Below are 24,918 nucleotides of genomic sequence, written 5' to 3'. Positions count from 1 at the left end.
TGTTTTTTTTTTGCCATGTATGTACTTGACAGTAACATCAAAAAAGTAAAATTTATTTTGTCAACCCCCCCACCCTCCCCAATTCTTTCATGGGATATGAACAGATTGAAGTTTTACATAAGGAGAAAATAAGTTTCACGAAAGTTAATTACCCCTAGCTGATATGGTAGGCATGACACACATTAAAACTGCTGAAGTTGGTTGGAATTTAGCATGAATCCCCATAGACCTAGACTGATCCTGCTGGATCGATTTAGGCATGGGAACCCAGGCGTGTTACTAAATTTAATAAATATGCTTTTGATATTTCAGATTTACCACTTAGACAACACGTCTTCTGAACAAATTCTCGGGAAAGGATGCGTGACATTTGCAAGGTTAAAGAATGATTCAGCAGACACTGCAAAAGCAATACACGTCTGGAGAAAAATGCCCTTCGATGTAAATGATTCATGAAAATACTAGAAAACTAGCTGGACAATGTTATGTTGCCATGACGACACACCACACTCCTTTTTCAGCAAGAATTTTTGTTTATTTCTGTTACAGTAACAATACACGTTGTGAAAGAGGCAGCATATTTTGTCTCTTAATTGAAACATTTATTGCTCATAATGATAACTTTTTTTTTTTTTTTTTGAAAAAAAAAAAAACAAAAGGGCATGTTTGGGTTTGAAGAGACTTCCTTTTTTAGCCCAGGATTCTTCCAAGCCTGGTTAACATACAGGGCCCAGTTTCATAAAGGACTTTTAGCACTAACCACTGGATAAATTCTCCTAACACCTGTTTACTAAACAATAGTTAAAAATGTGTTTCATAAACAGTTTTTAAACAGCCTGTGAGTTAAGTGGCCAGTGTTTAACTGGACAAAATATTTAAACGTCTATTAACTACCCGGCTGGTTAGTGCTTAAAGTCCTTTATTAGACTGGGCCTAGGTGTTTTGCTTAAACCACAGGTGGAATTGAAAGCCTAAAATAAGAATCATCCCAAACTAACCACTGGTTAACGAATCCATTCTGACATTCAAAGTTAGTCCCTGTTTTTTCTAAAATGTTAATTTTTTTTTTGCAATAATCTCTGAAGAGATAATTAAATTCGACTTAAGAGATTATTACAGCAGGTAGCAGTCTATGGAGATCACATGGTCTGATGGCAAGAAAAGATTTCACAATAGTTGTGAAAACTGCTGTTTTGGTGGTAAAAAGATAATTTATTATATTTCTGTCATTTACTATGCATTTATGTGACATGGATCTCTTACGAAGAGTTGCTATCCCATTAAGATGTAACAGTTTCCTGGGTTTCATTAAAGAATACACATTTTGAAGTCATGGTCATTGTTGCATGGTATTACAAATTGAAGGTCAGGGAAAAGCGTGTATACCTTAAGGTTTTTCTTTCAATTTTTGTTTATTATTGCGTTGGTAAATAGAGAGAGTCAAAGAATGTTTTCATTTTTCATGTCATATATTTATTTCACATCACATAAATAACAATTCCGGATCAAATAAATATGATGGGCAATTTTGATACAGTTATCTAGTTTTCATGAAATTTAAAATTTTTATCATCACATTGCTGAGCACTTTGCATAAACAAGGCAGCAAAGCTGTCAAATGTACAGACAAAAACCAGAAAATAAAAACGCAGGAAATAGGATACTGTCAATTCTGATAAACTAATGTATTATGCTTACTGTAACTGCATAGCCAACATCAAATTCTTATTCTGCATAACATTGGATTAGGATGAAAGTAAAATGTGTATCAAGCATTAGACTAAGTTCCCATACCTAGATCAATCTAACAGGATCAATCCAACTCCAAGGGGTTTCTCAATAAATTGCTTTCAGTTTGAGAGTCTTAGGATTCTGGCATGCCAGTTTCAGTAGGCGTGACAGACAACTAAGCCACTTACATTGATTGCAATTTAGCAAGAATTCCCATGGAGATAGATCGATCCACAGTTAGCGTGATAGGGTCTGGAAATAGTCCCTAAGGTGTCAGGCTGATAGGAGTTAAACTTTGGAAATGCCAGAATGAGGTACAGTGAAAATTACACACAAAAAAAAATTGCTTAAACTCATTAAAAAAATATCTATCTATCTATCTATCTATATATATATATATATATATATATATATATATATATATATATATATATATATATATAATTAATTTTTTTTTTTTTTTGGCTGTATGTCAATCCTAAGAATCATTCTTGTAACTTAACAAAATACAGAAAATGTTACAAAGTAAGAGTACAGGGCTACTGGCAGATGGGAGTGATAAGTCACAACTTGAAAATGCCAGTATAGCACTCTATAAACCTGCATTGCCTCCAAAACAGAAAACAATCACACTGGTTTTCAAACACAAGCTGCGCACTTCTGTCTTATGAAACTTTTCAGTAAGTTTCAGTATCGTAAGTAACATGGTTTTCCCTTAATCACTATCCTGGCAGCAGTGTCCAAAATAGGGTTTTCTTCAACTTTCATGCAATAAAACATAATACTTAACAGCATAATTACCATCAAAAATTTTTATAAAAAAATAAAAGTATCATGAATATTCAGAAAATGTGATTTGGGAAGGTCTTCAAGGCCATGGCAGTTCAGAGTCACACTTTCAAAATGCCAAAATGTAAACAAGAAATAACTGTACTGAAATGATTTTCTTTCCATTTTCAACACCTTTTTTAAAACAAAATGATCAATAAACTGTCATTTTTAAATGTTCAACTAGGAAAATTGTTGACATAGGAAAAATATCAATAAAACAATTTTCAATGTCCAATTTGCTCCATTTGCAGATGCTGAACATAGTGAATGATTAAATCTGACAAACTGCAATGATGAGTTCCTTTCCATTTATGATACTTTATTACACAATGCACAATATTATAACAGGTTTACCGTCATTTTTTTATAATCAACAAACAATATTGTTAAGAAGCAGAAAATGTCAAAACAACACTTTTACATATCTTATTAGTTCCATAATGAGACTGTTAACATGCCTAAGAATTAAATCTGAAGAAATAACAATTATACACAAAAATACAGAAAATGCACAGCACTTCTGGTGGATGGGAGTAAAAAATCACATCTTGAAGATGTAGTGTTTGAAAAATAATTTCAAAAAAATTTTAAATAAAACGTAAAAAATTCCAATAAAGCTGCTATTCAAACTTTTAATCTAGCTGTATTAACTTGATATTAATAACCCCAACAAGTTTGAGAAAAATAAACCACTGTTATTCATCTATAGCATGTTGGCATAACACATTCTTTTTGTTGTAAATTTATTTGCAATGTTAAACACCATTTATCTGCACAATTATCACCAAATCCTAATTTTGTGACACAGTTAAGAGAGCTAAACCTATGGGACTTTACAGGGAAATCTCAAGGAGTGTTTTATGTAATCTCATTTAATGGCCAATTGAAAATTAATGAGTAGGCAAGTGACTTTATAGACCTTAATTTAATTAGTGATCACCCAAGGGACAATTTAAAAAACTGCTATCCATACAGTACCATCATATAGCACAAAGGTGTTGCATACATGCTGAAAAAAAGTGAAAAAACAGCATTACTTCCCTAAAAATGACCTGATCATGCTGATTTTCAAACTTGACCTGCGTATTATGAATATTCATTAGTTCTGCAAGTTTCAAACCAAAAGGTAAAATGGTTTTCCACTTATCATGTTTTCAGTGTTGCATATATGCTGAAAAAAGTGAAAAACAGCATAACTTCCCTAAAAATGACCCAATCATACTGATTTTCAAACTTGACCTGCGTATTATGAATATTCATCAGTTCGTTAAGTTTGAAACCAAAAGGTAAAATGGTTTTCCACTTATCGTGTTATCGGTGCTGCATATATGCTGAAAAAAGTGAAAAAACAGCATAACTACCCTAAAAATGACCCGATCATGCTGATTTTCGAACTTGACCTGCGTAATATGAATATTCATAAGTTCTGCAAGTTTCAAACCAAAAGGTAAAATGATTTTTCACTTATCATGTTATCAGTGTTGCATATATGGTGAAAAAAGTGAAAAACAGCATAACTCTCCTAAAAATGACCCGATCATGCTGATTTTCGAACTTGACCTGCGTATTATGAATATTCATCAGTTTTGTAAGTTTCAAGGGAAAAGGTAAAATGGTTTTCCACTTATCGTGTTATCGGTGCTGCATATATGCTGAAACAAGACAGCACTGTTCTGCAATGGGTTTACTTCCATTTTTAAAACACTTTTTTAACATAAAACAAAATAAACAGTTTTCTACCATTTGTATATGATCAACTAAGAAAATTGATGAGATGGGAAAAATATCAATAGAACAGTGTTAAATGTCCAATTTCCTCCATTCTGAGATAATGAATATAGTAGATGATTGAATCTGACAAACTGCAATGATATTTGTTTATTTCCATTTTTGACACTTTATAACATAATACTCAATAACAAGTTTACCATCATTTTCACATAATCAACTAACAATGTTATTAAGATACAGGAAATGTCAAACAAACACTTTTACGTATCTTATTAGTTCAATAATGAGACTGTTAACATGCCTAACAATTAAATCTGAGGAAATGTGAAAAAACAGCAGAACTTCTAAAAGAATGGCCCGTTTATGCTGATTTTGGAACTCAACCTGCATTTTAGTTAGTCTGACTACTCCTGTGAGTATAATGACAATTGGCCTATCTGTTTTTCTTATATTGTGTTATTAGCGTTGCATATATGTTGAAAGAAGTGAAAAAACAGCATAACTTCCCTAAAAATGGCCCGATCATGCTGATTTTCGAACTTTACCTGCGTATTATAAATATTCATTAGTTCTGTAAGTTTCAAGCCAAAAGGTAAAATGGTTTTACATTTATGGTGTTATCGGTGCTGCTTATATGCTGAAAAAAGAGAAAAAATAGCCTAAATTCACTAAAAATGACCCAATCACGCTGATTTTCAAACTTGACCTGCGTATTATGTATATTCATCAGTTCTGTAAGTTTCAAGCCAAAAGGTAAAATGGTTTTCCACTTATCGTGTTATCGGTGCTGCATACATGCTGAAAAAAGTGAAAAAACAGCATAAATTCCCTATAAGTGACCCGATCATGCTGATTTTCGAACTTAACCTCTGTATTATGAATATTTATCAGTTCTGTAAGTTTCAAGCCAAAAGGTAAAATGGTTTTCCACTTATCGTGTTATCGGTGCTGCATATATGCTGAAAAAAGTGAAAAAACAGCATAAATTCCCTATAAGTGACCCGATCATGCTGATTTTCAAACTTGACCTGCGTATTACAAATATTCATCAGTTCTGTAAGTTTCAAGCCAAAAGAAAAAACAGTTTTCCACTTATCGTGTTATCGGTAAAAGTGCACGGCGACGGCGACGACGGCGACGGCAACGGCGACGACAGACGCAGATGATGGCTATATGTACAGACACATCTGTGTCTGTACATAAAAATTAAATATATACATTTCTTGTTCCACATTTTATCAGTTGAAAAGTTCTTATTTCAATAACAATTCACAGAGGAAGTGGACCTTTAAAAACATCCAGAAATGGCAAGCGCCCATGGTGCACAGCTTGTGGTGGGTATGGGTGGCAATAATACAACACCCAAATACCTGGATTTCTGGATAAATGTGGACTACTTTCATCTCTATCAATTAATTCATAAATTTACTAAAACCAATAAGATGTATTGATTTGTTTTTGGTCAAAAACGAGGTGTTTGCAATTAAGCCAAAAAAAAAAAAAAAAAAAAAAAAAAATCCTCCCTGAATCAAGAATATATATAAATTCTATTATTATCATGTAAATTGTGAGGCAATACAACTTAAAACTGACACAACCATTTCACCTGATAAGGACGTGGTCCCATTTCACAAAGAATCTCAAATCCGTAGTTTTGACTTGCTTGGGCAAAGTGACCTTGCTAGGTGGATAACAATGCAGTTGACCAGGAGTCTTTCATAAAGTCTGAAGTCCTAGCTTTGTTTGCTTAGGTGTTGCACTCGAGGAAGAGTAACCTTGTTTAGATTTTATGTGAAAAGGAATTCAATAAAAAGACCACAGAACTATAATTTCTTCTTATATACATAACAACTAAAATGATAATGTGTAAGTTTCATAACATGATGCCAATTATCGATGACTGTACACAATTTCATATGAAATATACTCCTTGATGACATGATCAACCTTGACTTATTAAGACCACTGAGTGGAATTGCTGTTTATAACACAATTGCATAGTTACTTTATTTCATTATCTTGTAGTGACATTTAAAAAGTGACTCCTCCAATGTAAAAAGAATCAAATCTGAAAGAAAAAATCACTATCAGAAGTAGTTCGCAAGCACCATGAATTTTATAATTATGACATGTATGGGGACATAAACAATAAGAAGTTATTACATTTCTTGAAATTGAAATTAGCTATATGTGAGTGTATTTACTTTTAAATTCATGTCTTAAATCAGACGAATTTTACCATATTGTTCACAACCCATCCAACCATTAGTTCTTTAAAAAAAAGCTGACTAAAAATGATCTCACATTAGAAAAATCCCGGGATAAATAAAAACCTGCACTAGCATTCCATTTTTTTTTAAAGTAATCATAATATTTTTGTTTAAGCCTCATTTCCTCCTCCATCTTTCTCAGCAAAAAAAATAAAGTTCTTCATTGTGACAGTAATGCGCTTCTTCTAAAGCACTGAGGAAAGCACCAAAATGAATGGAAAAGGGCTAAACCTAGTTTATTGTTAATGGTGACTTAGAAAGTCTCTGAGGATTAATCCCCAACTTGGAAGTCCCACTTGGAATGTATGGAAGGACGGGGGGATTTTCTGAGAAACCTTACAACTTTGACTTGTGCATTTCCTTCAGGAATGGCTGCATGTACTGGTAGTATGAATCATGAACCTGAAAAAAAATAATTAAAAGTGACTAGTGGACAAATAATATACGTACATAAAACATCATATAAATAATGCATGAACAGGAAGAAGTAACAAAGGAACTAAATGATTATATTCAAAATGAAATACACACATAATAAATTGATAATTAAAATCAGAAAAATTAAGTGACAAAAGTTTGCAGCTCTTTTTTTTTGTGTGTGTGAGGGGGAGTGCTAAGTACAAAAACCCATACTGAAATCAAATACAATGCCCAAATCTGGAAGACTCTCGATCTATGGAACAGGCAAACTGAGTATAGAGATTTTTCTACGTGACCTCTGAAACTTAGGGCTGGCGTTATATCAACATACCTGTGTGTCATTCAGTGGGGAAGACTTGGCCCATTCTAGCATATTTTCATAGACGTTTCCATCATAGCGTCCCAGCACACTCTGAAGGAGGTGATCGCTGAAGTCAAACGCATCTACCAGAGCCACGGCGTTTGGCCTGATGGCGGCCAAAAGGTCCAGCAATTTGGCGGTCATATTGTCCAGTTGGTCATATGACATGAAGCCACCCTATGAATGAAATAGACTGAGGTCATGCAGTGCTGATATTTTACTTTGTAAATGTTCAAAAGATGTTCAAAGCTTTACCCAAAAGATTTTGATCTTATTGTTATCAAAGAGTTATACTCTCTCTTACATTCTACACATAAACATGCTTTCTCGTCTTTCTCTTCTATGTATCTCTCATCTACATCCCCACTATCTGTTTACACACACATACACACTAAACATTTCTCTCTCTCTCTCTCTCTCTCTCTCTCTCTCTCACACACACACACACAGGTTGTCACACACTCCATTTGTTTCTCTAACACACTTTCTCTCTCATCTCCCATTCCATCTCCTCTCTCTCTTCTACACGAACACTCTCTCCCCTATCTTCTTCCTCTCTCTTTCACACACACACTCTCTCTCTCTCTTTTCTCTCTCCCTCTCTCTTTCTTTCTTTCTCTCTCTCTCTCTCTCTATCTCACACACACACCAACTCTCTCTCTCTCTCACACAAACTCACAACCACTTAACAGCCAGATACAATGTCATGTTTTCCACAGCATTCCTACCTGTAAATAGTCTCCAGCATTATTCAAGATACCATCCACAGCAAACAGCTGACACAGCTGAGTCAGCACCTTGGCAACATCCTCATGGTGGCCATATTGTTCAATGGAATCTACAAAGTTCTTCAACACATAGCACTGGACATGGGCCTGGAAAAATAGGTCAACATAAAATAAGGTCACCTATTTTACTGACTATTGGCCTGGAAAAATAGGTCAACATAAAATAAGGTCACAGATAAAAGTGGTCATGGGCTTAGGAAAAAAAGATAAACCCAATTGGGCTTAGGAAAAAAAGATAAACCCAATTTTGTTTACCAGCTACAATGGACTTGGGAATGGAAAATTTGTCAACACAAAAGAAGGGTACCAGTTACAATGCGCATGGGCCTGGAAAGATAGGTCAACACAAAATTAGGTCATCAATTACAGTAGGCAATAGCCTAGGGGAAAAGGTCAACACTACAATAGGTCACCAATTACAGGAGGCATACATAGGCCTTGAAAAAATTGATTGCAGAGGACAGAAGCCTATTTTAACTAGATGGACAGGTCGTTTCAATTCCTTACCTTGGCACAGTGGACTAACTGGACAGAGGTCAAGTTCCAGGCCACCTCCTGGGGCTGGCCTCTTTCCATGTGGGCCTTCATTTGCAGGGCAGCTTTACCAATTAACCTGAACACAAATAGGAATTTAGACAGCAACACTGGCAAATATACAGATGTAAAACAGGAAGTTCAATGATGTAGATAGGCAATGAGTAGATAAGTTGCAATTTACAGTACAGGTTGAAGGAGTTGAACAAAGAGTAATCAAGGATGATATATAACAGACCCTTAAAACTTAAAACCCTTCAAATCGAAATACCTGGCTTGGTAATTTCCTCCTCAATTGATTGCACTGGTAGATATAATAGCAGTCCAAATATCTGGCAAGGCATTAAGAATTTATACAAATAAAAAAAGGGAAACTGAGTGTACTGAAGGGATAAGTTGAGCAAAAACAGGTTAGAAAATTGCTTTTATCCAAGGGAAAGTGACTGTTTTGGCCTGAAAATCCCAGACAGGACACCTAAAACATATCATACCTTCTAGCCCTGTGTTGATATGCAGAGACCAGACTGTTCAAACTGAGGTCATCCCCAATCATGCACCTGTCCACTCCTTTCTGATTAAGGTAAGCCACAAAACCTGGCAACTCATTCCCCTGGGCTGCTTGTCCACACGCTTTCATTAAATATCTGAAGCAATACATTCAAAACAGTTCAATTTAAAATTTGATATAATATAGTAATAATTTAACAGTCAGAGCTAATTACAGGTCCTTTCCCTGCCCAGTATGTCTGCAGGCCTTCATTAAAGAGTTAAAAGAAATATACTCAATTGTTTTTATTCTTACATTGCTGATTATACACTGTTTTTACAAATCACCAAATTTATACCTGAAACAGGGGTACACAAAGTGCAAAATATTAATCTGTAATTTGGTCATCAATTAACAGGGATTTCATCCCAAAAAAGTTTGTATGCTGAGCAGCTGTCTTTCAAAATTAAGGCTTTCTATTGATGCTAATGGCTATCCAAAGGATGGCTGGATGGCTCTCTGGGGAAAGTTTTAACCCGTCACAATAAATTGTAAAATTAACAGTCTGAGTGTGCTATATTTCTTTATGGTGTTGTATAGTATTTCTATCAGAGACAGACCCAGAGATATTTTCTGACCGTCCTTTGAATTATTTTTGTTGATCCATCCTCTATTTATGACCATCTTCCGACAGAAGCATCAGTTACCCATCAATGTAAATTTGAAAATCTGAAGACGCCCTCAATCTGCCACTGCCTATTACCTTGCTGTCTGTAGCATCATCACCGTATTCTCTCCCTCGTAGGTACACGCTGGCGTTGCATCCACATAGATCTTGGGCAGTCCACTGGCATGCGAATAGCCATGGCCACCGCACGACAGTCGACAGGTCTCGATACCTTCATTTGTTGCCCAGGTGCTCATAGCCTTCAGTCCTGCTGACAGAGCATGAAGCTGTAAAGAAAAATAAATACCAGACTAATACAGATAATATGTAAAAAATTGACTACTTGAAGGATTAATGTGAAAGACAGTAAAAAAAAGAAAAATTTTTTTTTTTTAATGCATTTTTCATCGATGAGGCAGGATGTTTTTACCCTTCATTTCATCCCTTTAGAAACTTCGGAATTTTTTTTCTATCATTTGTACAAGAGATAATGAAAAACATGTTTCACAAATATGAACCATGCAGCAGTTAAATACACAATCCTTTACTCTCCCCTTCTTTCTTTTATTTGTTTAATTATTTTTATTAAGGGGTGGCAATAAAGATGGCACACAGGAAGCATGAATTTCAAACACTATAATAAATATAACACTTTGGTTTGAATACAACTGAGAATAACCATGTCACTGATTACACACTAAATCACTGGAGCATGTCAAATGGTTAAGGGACCATTCCCACAGATATTTGGATCGATCTATCTCTCTGGGGAGTCTCACTTAATTGCTATCAACATAACCGGCTTAAATGTCTGTCACGCCAAGTAAAGCTGTTAGGGGGTAACTATCTTTACCATAGCTGATTCGGTAGGCGTGACAGACATTTAAGCCAGTTTAGTTGATGGCAATTTAGTGAGACTCCGCAGGGAGTTAGACCGATTCAGATGGATCTATCTGGGTATGGGAACCCAGTCTCACATACCTCTGGTAACCTCTTAAAATCCCCAGCCATGATCTGGCCCTGAATATCCAGGTAGGTCTCCCTCATGGAACGACCAGCAAACCAGTAGGCATAGCTGGTGGCCAGCAAGGGAAATAACTTGTGTTGCTGGGTTTGGTAGTCCAATACCTGTGGCTCTGGTTCTCTGAATTCAAAAATAATAAAAATAATAATAATAATAAAAATAATTATAATAGTTTGGTAGTCCAATACCTGGTTCTCTTAATTCAAAAATAATAAAAATAATAATAATAATAATAATAATAATAATAATAATAATTTATGTTTATTCTGCCAATGAAATTCAGGTTCACTGAGTAAAAATAGTAATGCCCCATGTAAATTATTTAATATCTAACATATAATGGACCATCAGTGATAATCCAAAGTTGAAAGACCCATGCCAATTGTCACTGAACCTGAAAACTGAATGAATTTCATAAAAAAAAAACTAAAATTCAATTAACATCATCAATACACAGACTTGACTTTTTGACTGTTCAATAAGTTTTGATTTCAAATTAGTCGTACTCTGAGGCCCACAGGTCCTAATGACCAGCCATCTTCAATTTTTCCATCCCAGAATGCATCACAGCCTTACCCGGGCTTCATCTCCGACTGTCTCCGCACTGCACTGTATCTTATAGCAATCGTGCAGGCCTCCCCCAGGTTCTTTGCTGCAGTACTTACAATTGCAGATCGTACAAAAACCATGGTGCCATAAGTCAGCTTCTCATTGGCCTTTCTTATGTAGCGACCATCTTTGGTTACCTTAAGGGAAAAATAACAAATCCGGTAAGACTCACTTTTAAATTTATTTCATTAAAACCAACCTCAAAACATTATTATCTATTTTAATACTCAAATTTTAATATTGAACTGAACTGCCAAACTAAGATTATAATATAAAAACTTAATTAACTAACCATCTTTCATTAAAACTATTATTAATTAAATAAATTTAATCAACAAGTAGTATGCCTTAATGCACTTTCCCTTTGAATAAATATTACTGCCATAAGTACGTATATATGATTGACATACGTTACCTCAGAATATCTCATCAGCATGTTGTCCCGAGGTATGCGGACATTGTGATAACGTAAGAAACCGTTGTCCACTGCCTCATAGCCAAACTTAGGACCAATATCTCCCACCTCAACGCCTGAAATGTAAAACATAATAATAATAATAACAACAACAACAGCAACAACAACAATAATAATAACAGCCAAACTTGGGATAGATGTTAAACTTGGAGCTGATATCTCTCTCCTCTATCCCTGATATGATAATCATGATCATTTTATTTTTTGGTATATTACCTGAGGATGAAATATTATCCTGAACATGAAAACTGGTATAGTTGACCACAAGTTTATTAGCTTCAATCCCATGCCAGCATTTTGGTTTACATAATGCCATACAGTAATTGGCAATGGCTGTTGGGCTTCCATGTCCTTATGTTGGACAATGAAGGCATAGATACCATGACGTTTATATATAATATCACATAGTACCTGGCAATGGCTGGTGGGTTTCCATATCACTGTGTGTGTTGGACAATGAAGGCATGGATACCATGACATTTATGTATAATATCACATAGTACCTGGCAATGGCTTGTGGGTTTCCATGTCCCTATGTTAGACAATGAAGGCATGGATACCATGACATTTACTTGTAATATCGCACTGTACCTGGCAATGGCCGGTGGGTTTCCATGTCCCTGTGTTAGACAATGAAGGCATGGATACCATGACATTTAAGTATAATAGCTCACATTACCTGGCAATGGCTGGTGGGTTTCCATGTCTCTGTGTTGGACAATGAAGGCATGAATACCATGACACTTGCCACCCGTATACAGTTGGGCCAAGACTACGGCATGGTTGGTGGTTTTTCCCACTTAATAAATAAATAATCAAAATAATAATTAAAATGAATTAACATAAATAAATTTAAAATGAAAAAAGAAAAGACCGAAGAAGTTAGTTATTAAATTCTAGGTAAGTGCTAACACTCACCGATTTAGTCAAATGCTTAAACTGACTTAAACTGGCTTGACAAAACAAGGTTGATGTGACTTGTTTTTATCAATTTGTTGAAAAAAAGATGAAAAAGTAGTGATTTGGCTACTTGAAATAAAAATCCAGGGCTGTATTTTTCAAAAAGGCACTCAAAATCATCTAGTTTAAAGCTGCCTTACAATAATTCTTGGCAATAACTAAATAAATAAATAAATATTCATTAAAATAACAAATCTTACAATTTCCAGGCCACCATTTGGTAGAAGTCAGAGTAGGGCTATTGATAATAAACTGCTCGGTTTGGGGATCATAGGTGGCAGTAGTTTCCAGACCCCTCACAAATGTACCTGGAAGTGGTCAGGATTTCACATTAAAGTAACAGCAAATTAATTAATTTTTCAATTAAAAACCATTTCATTAATTAATTAATGAAAAGAGATAACATATCATTACAAAAGCATTTTTGTTTTTACTTTATTATTACATTATCTTTTCATTAAAATTGTCCACACTTGAAACTTATCCCATTCTATAAAACATTGACAAACATTACCATTATATATGTGAATTCAAATATTCTTAAATAACATTATGTTTTGTTTTTCTGAATAAACATTATATTTTGGTTTCAATAACTGCTACTTAAAACTTTTGCTTATTTCCCACACCATAAAGCAATGTTACTGATATATTAATCAAAATCTTATGCACTGGTAAGGTAAAACTGACCGGTCTTAATAATTCAAAGCCATTAAGAAAAATAAAATAGACACAACCCCAAAAATGACAACTTAATATTTTTTTCTAAAATTGGACTGTAGAAGCTATCAACCCCCTTTCCCACCCCCCCCCCAAAAAAATTAAGCATCCCTCAAAATGCTACCAAAAATGACCATAACAAGAAAAAACAATATACCAAAAAAAAAAAATATATATATATATATATATATATATATATATATATATATATATATATATATATTAAAAAAAGAAAAAAAAAGCAGAAGCAGTCACAGATAAGCCAAGCTGTCAGTTTAATGCAAGGCTACATCTCTGTGAAACATTTTTTCCACTGGAAACTGCCAAAAAAAGTCAAAGTCTTTCAGTTATTTTTGCAAGCATTTAAATAAAATTTACTAATATTGACAGTTTTGATATGAGGCATGTGATCAGTGAAAGAATGGATGCTATGCAGCATTTCAGACTCCATAAATGGAGAGAGCATAGGCAAACGGAACTTGCTTTTGCATACAAAGCTTCATGGAAAATAAATTTAAATAATTTTCAAATTTGTGTTTGTGTTTTTCATATTATACTGATCCTGGAGTACAAAATTTATGTGAAAAAGCACCTGTGACAGAGGAACCACTGCGTAAGCAGATAATATAATGTAAAGCATTGCAAGCAGTTTATTTATTACATTTTCATTTTTTAATTATATTTCCTTTATTAATCATTAAAAAATTAAATATGAAAAATATTTTCACATTTTTGTGACAGGCATATTAAACAAACCCAGTCATATTCTTACTTGTTGTGGTACATGTGCGACATACCTTTGGTCTTTGGGGACAACAAGGATTAAAATAAACATTTCTTTAAAGCAACAGCCAGTGATCACAAATATTAACAATTTTTTTTATAAATCTCAGCTTAAATTTGTTTTGTATTTAATATCATTGACTACATCCAATAAAGCAATGGGGAAATCTCAAATTATGGAAAAATTGCCAATTTTTTTGCAATCAAATTCTTTCCTGATTGACAATAATCACGCACATGTGCAATGAAAGCAAGATGAAGCTTTTCTTAATTTCAGCTTACCATGACCCAACTCAGTTTGAGCATAGGTCCCAATAACAGTCAAATTCTCACACAATGGCAGCCATTTTTCTCCCTGTTTCTCACTGCACTGGGCCATAAGCATTGGAATAAACATGCCATATTGAAGGGCCAAAGGAGAGTTTTCATGGGGAGCCGAAAAACTGGAGAAAAGATGATTTTACTAATGCATATCAAATGTTTCCAATACATTGAGGCAAACTTTGGCTTTGCTCTCAGGTGAATTTTTCACTCCTCAGGTTTTACTAGTGCAATTTCTTTGGGAAGAAAAAAAACACTGTAAAAAAATGATTTGAATTCTTTATCAAATGTGTTTATTTTACCATGTCCTAGTACAAAAAGTTAAGGTTTTTTTTTCACTTCAAATATACTTATAGTTAAACTTATAGTTAAACTTCTTATTGTGACAGGCATGTAAAAGTTTTTTTTTAATATAAACACATAGTTTTCTGTAAGGTACTACAAATGCTTTTAAAGGCCTTGTGAAGTGTAGTTGACATAACTGACCACAAGTGTAGGGGCTACAATCACATTGTCAATTTTATTTAAATGTTTTTGTTATGGATTCATGAGTCCCTCTTTACAGATCTTTATTAAACAAAGGCATCACTTTATTTTATCAATAATAAAATCTGAACTAACACTTTTAAGATAAAATAATGGCATGGTTTTAGGATACTAAATGGTGTCATTAAATTGGCGTTAAAATGGTGTTCGTGGGTGCTCAGGTAATGGAGACATTTGAAAAACCAATTTTTCAATTTGTACCCCAAAATTGTAATTATGACATCATCCGCAAGATGGTGTGTGTAAATATCAAATAATTTAGTCACATAACACTAGAGATTTATCTGTTATCCAAAAGAATATATATAATGTAGTACATAAGGAGTTTTTTGGCAAAGGCTAACAGTATTCTAAAGGACCAGAATAATAAGTAAGCTTTTTGATTCACTTAGTCAGGTATAGACCTTTCCAGACATGAAATTATAATCAAGGGATCATGTTAGTGACATGAATGAAAAGAGCTGTTGTTACATAAAAAATACCAGCACGAAACATTGAAAAGTCAGAGAGGTCCCTTTGAATATATCAGTGCCATTATACACCTTAACAATGCTTAACACAGACTGCTAATGATCAAGTTCTGCCAATGTAAATGAGACACATTATGATGCAGGTAATATTCTAAACATTATTACAGACATTTTTTGATCATCAAAACAGATTCCTGCTTGATATTTCGAAGTGTTTGTGCATGTATATTTAAAGCTCAGTCTTTATTTAAAAAAAAAAAAATAAATAAAATAAACATACATATTTATTTAAAATAAAGTTGGGATCAGCTGTAAGTTGTTTATATTATAGTCTACAGATTATATTGTATTTGTTATTATATAAACATCCATATTTATGTAACAAAAGGTGGGGATCAGCTGCAATTTGGTAACATTATAGTCTACAACTTATATTATTTATTGGGTATTATTTTCCGTCATTGCGATCAATTTCACACACCACTAATTAATATAGACTATTTTGGGCTCATTTCCTGAATATTTTAAACTTTTACTTCATTAAATGGTAACCAAGCTGAAAAACTAAACAGCTATCCTCTAGAAGACCACTCCCAATCACATGCCTCATTTCAAATTTGACTTTTCTTATTTTTATAATCTATAACAAACAAAGCAAAATGGGTCCAACAATAATACATACAAAATGCTTTTCAGAGAAATGATAATTGAAAATGATAAAATGCCAGTTATTTAGCCCTCTGATTCCATCCTACGTATAAAACAATAAAAGCCTGCCTGTAAAACTCCATTTCTAATACCCTTTACCTGACTACATTGATGTCAGTTTTTAACTTCCTTACCACCCCCTTACATCAATAATCCCAATATTCATACTAGACTAGCACTCCTGTTTCTGACTGCCATCTCAGATTCTACTATCCTTTCCAGCCTTTCTATTGATACCAATTATCCCAATTTATGGGACTGGGTTCCCAATTTCCTTACCATGCCCCACCTCAGTCTGAGCATAGGTTCCAACTATTCTGTAACTTTCACATAATGGCAGCCATTTTCTCCTCTGTTTGTCACTGCCCTGTCCTGCAATTGCTGGGATAAACATAGTTGTGTGAAGGCCTATTGGAGAACTTTCATGGGGCATTGCACCTCTGTGGATAAGAAAGCACACTCCTTCCCTCAATGTATATAAGCATTAACAAGAATAATTTCTTTTTTTAACTTTTCGGCCTGCATTCTCAGCTCGATATTGACATCGATTTTTGATGGCCCAGTTCAATCAAAGTAAATCTAGATGTATTAAGCTTTAGGTGTAGCGAACATGAGAGCTAAAACAAGCTCTCAATCAAGGGGGGTCAGTAGCCTAGCATGCTGTAAGACAAACACAACATTTACAAGCACAAACTCAATGAGAAATACAGTGATTATAATTGCATTTTAACAATTTAAATATTGGGAACATGTCACCAAAGAATTTGAAACTGGATGCTGAAACCCATAATTCCCAAACAATTATTGTTTCCTTATTCAATAATTATCATTTTAATGTGAATTAAAACTATAACTGCAATCAAAGAAACTCCCATAATCAACCGCCACATAAAAATCACAAGACAAATATCGGAAACATTGAATGTACCATGTCCCATCTCGGTCTGATTATACGTGAATATGATTTGATAGTTTTCCATCTTTGGCAGCCATGTTTTTTTCCTTTTAGTCTGTGCCTAGAGAGCGCACACAGGGGATTGACACTCCTTCGTGAATGGCAAGGGGGGAATTCTCATGAGCTTGGTAGATGCTGAAGACAAATTATAGTACATTCAGAACAGCTGACTAATAGATCCACGGTTAAAACATGGTTACCCACTAAAAATCTGTTGCTTAATTCCCAATTATACACTGATCAGATTCCCTGCAGGGGTTATGCAACATGCATTCAAGTGGGTCAGCCATATTTGATTTGACGATCTGTTAGTTTTTTTTTTTTTGCCTTTCCGAATGCGCTTTAAGTATCATGGTAATGATTTGACCTTGTCAGGGGGGGGAAATTGTGAGCTTTACTGATACTGTTTATTTTTTAAGTGATAAATTCTGAAAATAATATCATTTCTATTAAGTGGCAGCAACAAAATTTAAAACAGGTTACCCTATAATTCTATTCCATACAGTGAAATCACAAAACATTTATTCAGAATAGAATTTTTAGTGAATCCAAAATTATGTTCCTGTCAGATTAAATTTCCCCATTTAAAAAGATTCAAGTCATTACTATACAGTACATTCGAATGGCCTTGAAATGTTAAAGAGATCTCTCATCACATTGCAGAACACTCTTCTGGCTGGAAAAACGGAATTTCAGAGAATTCCCTGATCTCCATACCTACGCTAGAGGGTATTTTATGCAGATTTCTAACGAGTTGTTAATTGTCAAACCATGAAATACTGGCAGATTCCCAACACAGTTATCCACAGGGTTGTACATCATGGTAGAAATGGCTTGTTGGCCTTGTAACCAGGGGTTTAGAGGTCACTTAATGCAGAAAAAAAAAAAAAAAAAAACTAGAAGAGCACTCCGAGAGCGCAGACCTCCGCCACGGCAGCGGTTTTTTATTATTATTGATTTTTGATTGATTATTGATCCTGATCATCATCAAAAACTAATCATCTGTTCCTTGGCCCACTTCTGACAGATCCTGAAAATTTCATCAAAATAGGTCCATAACTTATTATTTTTTTTATTACTGATTGATTATTGATCCAGACCACCACCAAAAACTAATCACTTCTAAGTTAACCCATTTCTGACCTACCCTGAAAATTTCATCTAAATTGGTCCATAACTTTTTGAGTTATGTTGATGAAAAACAGACAGAAAGATAGACAAACAGGGGCGAAAACATAACTTCCATGGCGGAGGTAAAAAAAGGAAAAAAACAGTGTCTGTAGAGCCACTGCACTGAGGTTACGTAAAAAAATCTTAAGGGTGAAATTATCATGAAATGTTTTAGGTAGGACCTGCTGTGAGCCTACTTCTACAGAATTGGTGTTGCTCAGTCAAAAATCAGTCTTTAACTAGAGGATCAGAGAGGCGATACCGCCTCCGGATATTGTACCACCAGCTGGAGTAAGCGCATTTGTATGGACCCCCCCACCCCTCCAAAAAGGGACACCATCACCAGTCTTGTGCTTGACAAGCTCTATAAGATGCAATCAATAAGAGTTCTCAAAATATGCAAAAAAATATAACTAAAAATGGTATAATCAAGCAGATTTTCGAATTGACTTGCATTTTCCTACCCTTGATCACTCCTGTATTCTCTAGACAAAAGGCCTATTGGTTTTCCTTGAAAAGTGTTGTCAATGGTGCATATATGCTGACAAAAGAGAAAACCTAGGGGCAACAAGGGGCACATCTCTGCTAGTTTTAAAGATATGAGAGGCAAGAAAATATGCAAAGCTCAGTTCATGGTGAAAAAGTAGGTCAAAGGTCAATTTCAATATCATAGTATATGAATTTCTATTCAATTTCAATAGCAACCATGGGTATTTCTTTGCCAATTTTGCAGATTTAAAGGCCTGAAAACATGCAAAAAGCAGTTCATTATAAAAAGTAGGTCAAAGGTCAATTTCAAAGTCACAGATTGCTAGTGTATTACTTCCTATTCAAGTTCAATAGTAACTATGGACCTATCTCTGCCAGTTTTGGAGATAAAAGGGAATGAAAATTTGCAAAGTTCAGTTCATGGTAAAAAGTAGGTCAAAGGTCAAATTTAAGGTCACAGTAAATTGCCAGTATATGACTTCCTATTCAAGTTCAATAGTAACTATGAACCTATCTCTGCCAGTTTTGGAGATAAAAGGGAACGAAAATTTGCAAAGTTCAATTCATGATGAAAAGTAGGTCAAAGGTCAATTTTATGGTCACTGTTAAATTGCCAGTATGTGACATCCTATTCAACTTTTATAGTAACTATTGACCTATCTCTGCCAGTTTTGGAGATATAATGTTACAATTCTGAGTTACAATAATGTGCCACCACAATGTACTTTTTAATACAGCATAACACGAAAACCGTATGAAATACAAAAAAACGGAGACCCTTTTTAATGTTGGGCTTTACATGCTCTATAAAATGCAAAAAAGAACAGGTCGCTAGCATTAACGGTTCCCGAATTAGAGACAGTTTTCAGTTTCAGTATCTTATGGCCGCTTCTCCCGTGAAAATGCACCGATTGACCCCAAATTCACGGAGATCAAAGAAGACCCAAAGGGTAACACTTTCCAATAATATTATTGGTTAAGTCTGTGTAGTGTCTGAATAACAGCGCAAATAATATTTTTTTTGTAAAAAATTTCATTTTTTTGAAAATTTTGGCCCGTTTGACCTTGAAATAAAGGTCAAAGGTCAAATCCAAGGGCATATTTGAAATCTACACATATGACTTTTGGAAAGCCGTCTGTAGAAATTTTTCCCATAATTCCTTCCGTAGGGTAGATAAATGGCATTGAATTTTCAAAAATTTTGACAAGGGTGCATTTCAACGAGCGTCACGCCCAGGTTAATGTACCGACTGAGACAAAAAAACCTGGGGGTTCAAGTTGAGGTTATATGTGACCTAAATCCAAGAGATGGGGACAGGGGTCCTTGTGGTCTAGGAGGAGAAGCGGTAACGGTGACTTGTATCCGGCGCCAGTACGCGGAGCCGGCGGAGCTTACGGAGCCGGCGGAGCCAACGGAGCCGGCGGAGCCGGCGGAGCCGGACGAGACGGGTCGGGACTAAAACCATGAGTACCGCCAGCGTACACGCTGGTGGTACTAATTAAAGGGAATTCAGAACAGCTACTTAAAAGGGATAATAACTCTTCGTATGAGATCTATATTTCACAATAAAAACATTGTGAATAACTCATAGAAATATAATATATTCTGTTTTACCACAAAAACGGCAGTTATAGCTATTATTCTGATATCTGAGCTTGTCTTTAGACCACGTGACCTCCACTGATGGCTATACTCTGCTAAAATCTCTTAAGAGATTTTAACAAAAAACCAAACTTTTTAGAAAAAAACCAGGGACTAACTTTGAATGTAAAAATGGATTCATTAACCATTGGTAAGTATGGGAAAATTGTTGTTTACTCCAGGAAAATTCATTTTTTGGCTGAAAAGAAGAGTTATTATCACTTTAAGTCATCAAAACAGGTCATATACCAATCTGCAACTTAACAGTTTTAGTTGAATATTAAGAATTTAAATAAAATAAAACCTAGTTATATAAATCCATTCAGACTCTCTGATCACATACCCGTTACTACTTGCTTAAATATATGTTTTTCAAACTTAAAAAGCCTCTCCTCCAATTTCTTCAAACGTGTTATTTGACACAATAAATAAATAAATAAATAAATAATTTGCCAAGGCTCGATGCTCTGTCAGGATTTCCAAATTTTTTTAAAAATATTTTTAGCTCTCCTTATTTTTTTCCTTTGATGGTCAAGGTCCAGGAGTTTTATGTCAGTAAAGCTTGCCCCTTTTCTAATTTTAAACCACACCTGTTAGTTACTTGTAAAAAGCAACTGAGGCAAGTGTTGGAAATGAAAGTACCAATAATATTAAGACCTGTACATATTGCGCAATGTCCAAAGCAAACTCCCTTACCCCCCCCCCCCCCCCCACAAAAAATTCTCTTATTACCAAAAATATCATGCAAATGCCTAAAAAGAATCTACTGATAAGTTAATATACCATGTCCCAACTCTGTCTGTGCATATGTGCCAATAATCTGGAGACTCTTTGCCAGTGTCAGCCATTTTGCTTTTTGCTCATCGGTGGTCTGTGTGGAGATTATGGGAATGAACATGTCATCTTGGAGGGCAATTGGGGAATTCTCGTGTGGCATTGTGAACCTGGATTTATATGCGTTGAAATGATATAAAAATTAAACCAGATCTTTATATGTATGTATGTGTGTGTGTGTGCTCCTGTACGTGTGGGCATATGTAATAAATAAAGGGATGACAATTCTTCATTAAAAAAACTGAGGGGGAAATAAAGTGATGTAGAGCAGACTTTCACGGGTTAAACGTCAATTTCTTCACACCTCAACAGTCACCTTGAACATCTTTTAAGAATATCAGATTTAGTTAATGAAAGCAGTTTCATCAGGCCATGCAAAATTTGAACTTATTTTGATATATTAAACTGCCTATGAATTTTAAAAATTAAAATGTACAGTAGAAGGCTTATATGCAATGACCTACTCCCTTAGACGGGAATTTCTATCTAAGTCACAGAGATTTCCATCTCGGTCACTGGAATATTATCTGGGTCACTTGTTGATATCAGCATAACTATGAAGTCATGTCCTAATAAACAGATATAATTTGGGGCTTGGGACTGGCATCTTTTCAATATTTTCCATTTTCAGCAGTAGATAGAATTTATATAGATGAAATATATAAAAGTGTCACATGTACCATACTAGTATCTTAAGTTAGTTTTATCAATTAACTTGCTTTCACTGAAAATAACTTTTAGACATGATAAGATAAATATAATAATAATGTTCAATAATAATGTTTTTTAAAATAAATAAACCATACACACTATCCTTTACCATTAATTCCAATATGATTTTGAAAAAAATGGGATTGTGTGGAAGTCGAATATACCATATTTAACACAAGGCCAAAGAAAATTTCTGTGTTTCCTGGGTTAACCAATCTCTAGGAAAAGAGATATAAAGTAAATGCCAGCACTCACGATCTGTAATAGTACTGATCAGCAGGGTCCGTCAGGTTGAGTTCCTTCAATTTTTTCACAGCATGCAGCGCCTTCTTCATCCCCAGGGAGTATCTTTCCCCGCGAGACATAAAACATACTGGTTTGTGTTTGTACACAGGGTCGTTGAGTACAAGGTTCTCTGAAAAATAAAAGATGAGATCTATTGAAAATCGGGCAACAAATTTTGAATGTTTGCCAAAAACCAACTACTAGTACAGTATAGGCACACATCAATGGGTGTGCTGTGACACATGTGCAATGCATTACACATTACTGTAATCTCTGAACCTAAATTTCAAGAAAATTTAAAATAAACAAATTAACAAACAAATATGAAAATGAAATTTAAAAAAGTCAATCACATTTCATTAATATTTTTGCAAAGTATATGCACTAAATTGTCTAGAAAAAAAATGAATTAATTAGTTAAATATTCAACAGTTATACTGTGCATAATTATAATAATCATGATATTAAAATACATTTATGAACATAAATTATAATAATCAACAAATATCAACAATAAGTTAAGAATGCCCCATATCCCCCCTTTCTTAACTCCCAGATCAGACAGAGCTTATACGACTATGCTGGTTTTATTGGATGTCACAAGGGTCAAGTGGTAGAAAAGGATGTACATGCTGATTCACCACACCAGTGTTATCTGTTTGTATCCACTTTTTAACCCAAGGAAGATAAATATTTGCTCAGGGCAATAAATAACTAGGAGCAATAATGCACTGTGATTGGTATTTTTGCAATTTATCATTGATTTAGAAAGATAGCTATTCCATAACAGTTTACATTATTGGATTTTTTTATTTATTATACATCTATGAAATTATATGAATTACCATATTGCAAGTAATTAACTTCCCACCTTTTTTTAATAAAATACTGATATATGTTACATCTTAACTTTTATTATCTTTCTTGTTAATGCCAATTAATGTAATAAGACTCTTGAATTCATTTTTCATGCTCAACATCATTCTGACTAGGTATATCAGAAAAATTTTCAAACTGATCAGAAAATTAAAATACTTACATCATCTGAAAGGTAATGCAAAAACCGGATGAAATCATTTGGAATTTTTTAAATATTCCTACAAGCAACAAAGATATTGAAGTTTTTTAACTGCAAAAATCCACCAAAAGTGTCCACACTTCTCAGCTCAAAACCTGTGCCCACTGACCAGCAGTGATCACTCAGGCGCAGCAGAGCACCCTGTGTGTCTTTGTGTGCTCAGACTATTGTCTGGCTCACATAGCCTGTGACTAATCAGGGCAAAGCTATTTCCCTGTGGTAATTTTCACATCATGTAATATTGCGGATTAAATTAACTATACTTCGCAACCTTCAAATTTCATGATTTTTCTACATAATATAGCAAATTTCATAAACTTTGCTGGATATAAATTTCAAAAAGATGATACCAGCACTTAACTGAAATTTTTTATCATTTTGTAGAGGCAAAGCTTAAAACAAGCAGAACCGAAACTTGTCAAAGACTGCAACATGGGAAAATCACGTGACCGGATTTTACTCTTTGATTTACAACTTATTTAGTTAATGGCTTGTATTAGTTTTTTTACGCGGCGCTAAAAGAGAGATTTGAAAAAGGGGTTCCATAGGCGAACTGTCAGCAGGCCGACTTCAGTTTTACACTTCACTGCCCGTGGACAGTTACGACTGTAGCGCCCCTAGCGGATTGTGATCTACCTATTCTGACTGTACAAAACTGGAAAAAGTCACCCCCCCTTCCACAAACAAATATTTTTCAACTGCGTGTCACTGGTTACTGCAACCTTTCAGCTGCCTATCCAAACAGAAGAACTGGAAACGATCGAGTGCCCCCCCCCCCGGACCTTTTAAAGTTGTGACCTAATTTTGAGACCTCAATTCTAAGTGACAATGTTCATCACACAACACGTCCTCCATACCAAAGGTCGAGGTCAAAAACTAGGTACAAGTCAGGGATTCCCTCCAAGTCAGGGCACGATCTTCCACACTAAGACTGCACATTTTCTTCAGTTTACATTTGAAAAAAAAAAGACATGTTGCCACATAACCTGTCGATGAGGAGCAACTTGAGTAATTACCTGAGGCGTAAACCAAAAAGTTTCCCACGGCCTTTCGTCCATCAATTACGAAAGTCCTCCCATTAGTTTTGAACCCCAACCCTCACCTATAAATCCATCAAAATAACATAAAATTTAGCCTCTCACCTACGTATCTCCGCCTTTTCGTTTTTTCAGGATCTCCATCTAATACATAAGTCATTACATGGACAGGAAAAGTGGCTCTGTTCCTCTCCTTCTGGAGATCGGGATTCACCTTGGCCGTTCCCGGCATCTTGCTTGTCTTGTTGTGAGTGCCTCGAACTTCCAAACCTCCTTTTATA

At 34.8% G+C, this 24,918-nt stretch overlaps 2 protein-coding genes across 4 annotated transcripts in view; one reads left to right on the top strand and one right to left on the bottom strand.

Moving 5' to 3' along the window:
* The window catches only part of LOC106175853 (ubiquinol-cytochrome-c reductase complex assembly factor 1-like), a 10,943-nt gene extending 9,411 nt beyond the window's left edge, over positions 1–1,532 (top strand). The window contains exon 9 of the mRNA XM_013558011.2: positions 313–1,532. Within this exon, the coding sequence (XP_013413465.2) occupies positions 313–456 (144 nt within the window). The 3' untranslated portion in view covers positions 457–1,532. The remainder of the gene's footprint in view (positions 1–312) is intronic.
* LOC106167248 (peroxisomal acyl-coenzyme A oxidase 1) lies at positions 1,451–24,918 on the bottom strand. Of its 3 annotated transcripts, none has more exons than XM_087019147.1 (14): positions 24,743–24,918; positions 22,493–22,652; positions 21,476–21,636; positions 13,089–13,196; positions 12,608–12,727; positions 11,869–11,984; positions 11,421–11,590; positions 10,802–10,964; positions 9,917–10,107; positions 9,158–9,310; positions 8,640–8,745; positions 8,073–8,219; positions 7,315–7,521; positions 1,451–6,965 (listed from the first exon to the last, which is right to left on the bottom strand). In XM_087019147.1, the coding sequence occupies exons 1-14, from the start codon at positions 24,867–24,869 to the stop codon at positions 6,900–6,902; spliced, it is 1,995 nt and encodes a 664-aa protein (XP_086875273.1). In that variant the 5' UTR covers positions 24,870–24,918; the 3' UTR covers positions 1,451–6,899. The 3 variants fall into 3 exon arrangements, with proteins under 3 accessions (XP_086875273.1, XP_086875272.1, XP_086875274.1); XM_087019146.1 differs by lacking the exon at positions 21,476–21,636 and adding an exon at positions 16,716–16,876; XM_087019148.1 differs by lacking the exon at positions 21,476–21,636 and adding an exon at positions 14,674–14,834.

The sequence above is a fragment of the Lingula anatina genome, chromosome 8 (assembly GCF_051362555.1).
Source record: "Lingula anatina isolate TDL-2025a chromosome 8, LinAna3.0, whole genome shotgun sequence".
Taxonomy (NCBI): Eukaryota; Metazoa; Brachiopoda; class Lingulata; order Lingulida; family Lingulidae; genus Lingula; species Lingula anatina.
This window is presented reverse-complemented; position numbering and strand designations above follow the sequence as displayed.

Coding starts and splice junctions, on each gene's coding strand:
- LOC106167248 (XM_087019147.1), bottom strand. CDS start 24,869: ATGCCGGGAACGGCCAAGGTGAATCCCGATCTCCAGAAGGAGAGGAAC. Junction 11,985..12,607: donor AACCCACCAGCCATTGCCAG/GTAATGTGAGCT, acceptor TTTACATTTCAG/GCGTTGAGGTGGGAGATATT. Junction 10,108..10,801: donor ATTTTAAGAGGTTACCAGAG/GTATGTGAGACT, acceptor TTTTCTTTACAG/CTTCATGCTCTGTCAGCAGG.